This window comes from Nematolebias whitei, chromosome 16, assembly GCF_014905685.2.
Source record: "Nematolebias whitei isolate Nwh7 chromosome 16, NemWhi1, whole genome shotgun sequence".
NCBI classification, from domain to species: Eukaryota; Metazoa; Chordata; class Actinopteri; order Cyprinodontiformes; family Rivulidae; genus Nematolebias; species Nematolebias whitei.
The window spans coordinates 3,190,254-3,195,199 of NC_056513.1; the positions used below are offsets into that span (position 1 = coordinate 3,190,254).

Sequence of the window (4,946 nt, forward strand, 5' to 3'; positions counted from 1 at the left end):
TCCTCCTTTGAAAGATGATGAAGATTAAATGTCCTATTATACTTTAATAAACTAAAAATTATATATTATTTGTGTGGTGCTTGAATACATAAAAGATGCCAAATCAAACTTAAAAAAAAAAAAAACTTTTTAAACATAATCCTGTTTCATATTTGTTTCACCAATCAGCATCAACGAGCCAAAGCTTTAATTTAAAAATAAAAACAAGCAGAAAACACTGATGTACACAAATAAAGCCCAATAAACACCACCTGTGTGTAAGAAGATCAAATGATAGAGCAAACAGAACAGAGAATAAATAGATAAATAAACAAACAAACAAATAAATAAATAAACACTTTTAGCTGCAGCTGCTGAACAAACGGAACAATGAACAATAAACGTCGTTCGGTTTCTTTGCTCAGTAAAATCCTGACCCCTGAGCAAACTCACTCATATACTGACCCTTATTGTTCTATTGGCTTAAAGAAGCGCACGCGCGCGTACAGTTTTATATTTGTCGGCCTCCATGATGCTGTGGTGAATCTTTATTTTGATTTGCACTTGAACTGACCCAAATCTAAAGCGCTGCAGCGCTGAGGCTTCCTCCGGTCTGCGTGGCCTCGGGGGGGCGGGGGGGGGGGTGCACGTGAACACACACACGCGCACAGACAGTAATTCTCTATTCCTTGGAAAGCCCCGTTTGCCTGCGCGCTCGTCCAATCGCTGGGTGCCCTCGGCTCATTAGTTCCTCGGTCTCTGTCTCCGTGTCATCATCCCGCGTGCACGGAGGACATCCCCGTCTCCGCCATGTCTCCGTGTCCAGCCGCAGCGCGAGGGCAGCGACGCTGGACATGAGCTGCAGGTCGCCTTGATCCGAGGAGAACCCTTTGCGTGGCGGCTCGGTGGCTTCAGGAAGCCATGCGGGACACGCGCACAGACAGCCAGACTCCCGCTCCATCCAGGGCGTCGTCGTTTTTGATCGACAATCTGCTGGGGACAGGGCAGGACGGGCACGCGTCCGCGTGCAGCAGCAGGCGGACGGAGGCAGAGAGCGTCTCCGACGGGCGGGACTTCATGGCGCATCACACCGAGCAGAGCGCGCCGGAGCCCGGCTGCTCCAGCTCCGTGGCCCGGTCCTCCCACAGACACTCCCCGCTGCTGTGGAGCCGCAGGGGCACGGGGAGCACGAGAGCTGTGGAGAGCACCTGCAGTGAGTCAAGCTCGTGCTCATTAAAGCTCAGATCAGTGGCTTGTTTTAACCTAAATTATCTCAACTCATGCGTAAAATGGATAAATTGTGTTTCACTTAGATATTATAAATAAAGGAGCTTCATGCTGCAAGATTAATGATCTAAATTCATCACAGCCATTTTTATTTTGTATCTTTGGTCTTTTGATTAAGCATGTGTTTGTTGAGTTAATAAAACTCAGGTTACATTTAACTGAAATAATGAAACGAGGCTCCTGTTCCTCTGCGCTCAAACATAAAAAGCTGCTCGACCTTAAAGCTTTTAGCCGTTTTCCAAACCACAGGCGCAACGATTATTGTAACTCATCCAGTGTGGACAGTTTTCCTGTTTTCCATCATGAGATTCAAAACACAGTTTGGGGACGGTGCGTGCACGGATTAGGCACAAAACATTTTTAAAAGAGACATGAGAAGCGCACTTCTGCACGTGAACATGAGACTTGGACGCACATGCGGTGCCATTACTGACACCGTCATAATCACGCGCCCCTCCCTCTCATGTTGTCACTTTGACTTCACACCACAAACATCTCCATTAACCCTCTGATTAATGACAATCACACAAGTATTTTTGTTTTCTAATGTGTTTAGAAGATGTTTTTTTTTATTGTTGTTTAAATAATTTTATGTAATTAAGACTCCCAACATTAATCCAGTCTATGCCCTGAAGGTAAACACTATTTAAACAAGTATTTAGGTCAATATGTTTTTTTTTTTACTACAGCATTTCTCATTTCAGCAGACTAGTTAATTTAAATCATTATTTAATAAATAAATTGCTAAAAATAAAAATAATAAAAAGTTCATGGTAGTCGTTGCGACATCATAAAAATAATACATTTTAATTTAAAAAGGAAAATCTGCAAAATATTTTTCCATCAATGATCTGTACCTAAATTAAAAACTTTGTTTTGGCCTGTATGAAAACCAGCGGACGTGAGAAAACAGCTCATGGAAGTGCAGCAGCTTTACTGATGTGTTGAGTAAATTAAAGGGCTTTGTTTATGTTGAGTGCAGACCCACGTTTTAGAATATTTAAGTGGTAAATATTTAGCAACAAATACCTGCGAGCCAGGGTTATTCGAACAGGGTTTTTATTGTTCTGATTTGTTTTCAGGTCCAAACAACATGAAGGATCACTGCTGCCTCAGTGACCGGGGTTCACCTGCCGTGTCTGAGCCCACGACGGAGGCCAGCGATGAAACCGACAGGAAAACGGCCGACGGCAGCCTCACGGACGACAACGAGGACGCTCCGAACGCCTCCGACGCACGGTCTGGGCTGGACACGGCGTCCGAGCAGACCTCCAACCGGAAGAAGAAGACTCGCACGGTGTTCAGCCGCAGCCAGGTGTTCCAGCTGGAGTCCACCTTCGACCTGAAGCGGTACCTGAGCAGCTCGGAGAGGGCGGGCTTGGCGGCGTCTCTGCATCTGACGGAGACTCAGGTGAAGATCTGGTTTCAGAACCGGAGGAATAAGTGGAAGAGGCAGCTGACGGCGGATCTGGAGGCTGCGCACGTCCCAAACTCAACCCAGCGGGTTGTCCGGGTGCCGATTCTGTACCACGAGTCTGCGCCCACAATGGGCTTCAACCTGAACGGACATGCGGTGTGTCCCTCGGTGGTGGGGCTCTCCAGCTCCATCAGCTGCCCGCTGTCGTCGTTCGCTCACTCCATGAGCTTCTTACGATCCCAGATGAGCAGCTTGGTGTGAAAACTGCAGAAAGTCGCTCAGTTCAAATGAATCGTGCAATAACCTGAAGACCTGCTCCAAAGACAACATGAAGAATCAAACATTTTAAAGCAATTATCTTTATATTTATGTTGAGAAAACTCTATAGAAGTGTGTTTATTTTAATCATAATCAGGAAAAAAAGGCTGAGGTTGGTCACTTTCTGTTTCATACACATATTTTTGCTAACTTTTCTATTTAAAGCCACAGATTTTTGCCAACTTTGTCACTATTTTCACCAAATAAAACTAATAAAAATATCAAGCACCAAAGATCCCTTTTGTTCTAATCATTTTATTAATATAATTACAGTAAATTGAATTAATCCTAAATGTGTTTTTGCCAATGAAAGTTTATATTTTTACACTTGCTGAAGTTTTGCTTCCTCTTCTTTAGGGATATGCTCAAATTAAAGGTTGAGAAAATAAAGGAAGTAAAAATTGGCAAATTTTGCTGAATGTAATTTTTTTTAATCTCTTTTACCAATTACCAAACGTTTGGTAAATATGTAATATAACTTTTTGGCATTTGAGTTCACAGAAAAAAAAAGTTATCTTAATGTTTTTTACTCAAACGCCTATAAAAGATTTATTTTATCCAAGTTTAAGTAACTACACACACACAAACAGAAACTGGTTGAATTTAATAAATTTATGTTTATTAGTTGTTCAAAATTTTTTCACTCTTGACATTAAGGGGAAAATGCTTCTAAAACTAAAATCAATTAATTAAATGGAAGAGAGTACAATGCAACACTATAAAATGACTTTTTTGTTATACTAAATATTATATTTAATATTTAATTTGTTTCATCGTGCATAAAGTCACAAAAGTCGCCAAAGTATCAAATTTAAAAGATGCTTCTTTGAAATAGATGGGGCAGTTATGTACATCTTACAAATAATCAAAGCTATTGATTAGAGGTGGAAAATTGATTAACAAGGTCTGCATGTTTGTTTTGTGACTAGTTTTTTTTTAAATCAACCTCAGGAAACGTCACGTGACTCAATAAACTGCTTGTTGCGCTGCGTGAACCTGCTGCAAAAATAGAATGACTAATTGGACTGCCCATTTACTAATTACTAAAAATATAATTATCTTTTTTAATCATCAAAAGGAGCTCTTTGCGGGGCTCGAACTGAAACAGGAGTTGAGAGAAGTGAGGAGGAACCTTCTCTTTCCTCCTTCTCCTCCTGCGTCGCCATTGGTCCACTTCCTGCACCAATGAGTGACGACAAAAAGGGCAGTCCTGCGTGCGCGCGTGTGTGCATGTGTGACAGAGCAGGCAGGCGGTCAGCAGAGTGGGCTCAGAGGCTGCGGACATGGTTCGTGGACTCTCCGAACGGCCGCGGAGAGATTAACATCCTGCGACAATCTGAGATTAAAGCGACGGATTCTAATATGAACAAAGACGCGTCATGTCGATCCGCAGCTTCTCTCAAGTTCACCATTGACAACATCCTGAACTTAAAAACCAGCGGAAGCAGCCGTGGGAGCTGCCCTCCCGCCGGGGAGCAGGATGGAGAGGGTCTCCAGAGCTACAGGGGGGAGAGGAGACCCCCGGAGAGACCGGAGGTCGGAACCAGGCTCAGGCAAACAGGTCAATTCTGAACTAATCTCTGAATCTGTCATTTCATCTGTGATCATGGATTAAAACATCATATTCCTCAACATACTTATTGACAATGATAACTTTGTTGGAGTAGACGAACCCGATTCATGTGCAGCTTCAGCACTTTCAGCTGTAATTACGCATCATTTACAACACATTCTGCCGCGTGCGTGTGTGTCCCCGACTGCACGTGACAGCTTTACGCATCTTTAGGTTTTGTTGTTTTTGGCCCCAGTAAGAAAACGCAGCTGAGTTCTGCTCCAGATCCATTAATCCAGTCCTTCCAGACAGAACCGACTCTGCTCATCAGTTTCTGCTTCACGCGACACATTCAACCCTGAAGAATAAAAACATTACGCAATGTGCGTGGGG

At 43.2% G+C, this 4,946-nt stretch overlaps 2 protein-coding genes across 2 annotated transcripts in view; both read left to right on the top strand.

The window, feature by feature from the left end:
* The first annotated feature begins 705 nt into the window (after positions 1 to 705).
* Positions 706 to 3,226, top strand: hmx1 (H6 family homeobox 1). The gene is made up of 2 exons (XM_037690057.1): positions 706 to 1,192; positions 2,349 to 3,226. Exons 1-2 carry the CDS (start codon positions 901 to 903, stop codon positions 2,942 to 2,944), a joined length of 888 nt encoding a protein of 295 aa, XP_037545985.1. The 5' UTR covers positions 706 to 900; the 3' UTR covers positions 2,945 to 3,226.
* A 960-nt stretch (positions 3,227 to 4,186) lies between these two features.
* hmx4 (H6 family homeobox 4) overlaps positions 4,187 to 4,946 on the top strand; it is a 1,943-nt gene continuing 1,183 nt past the window's right edge. Inside the window, exon 1 of the mRNA XM_037690436.1 lies at positions 4,187 to 4,562. Coding sequence (XP_037546364.1) covers positions 4,187 to 4,562 — 376 coding nt within the window. The remainder of the gene's footprint in view (positions 4,563 to 4,946) is intronic.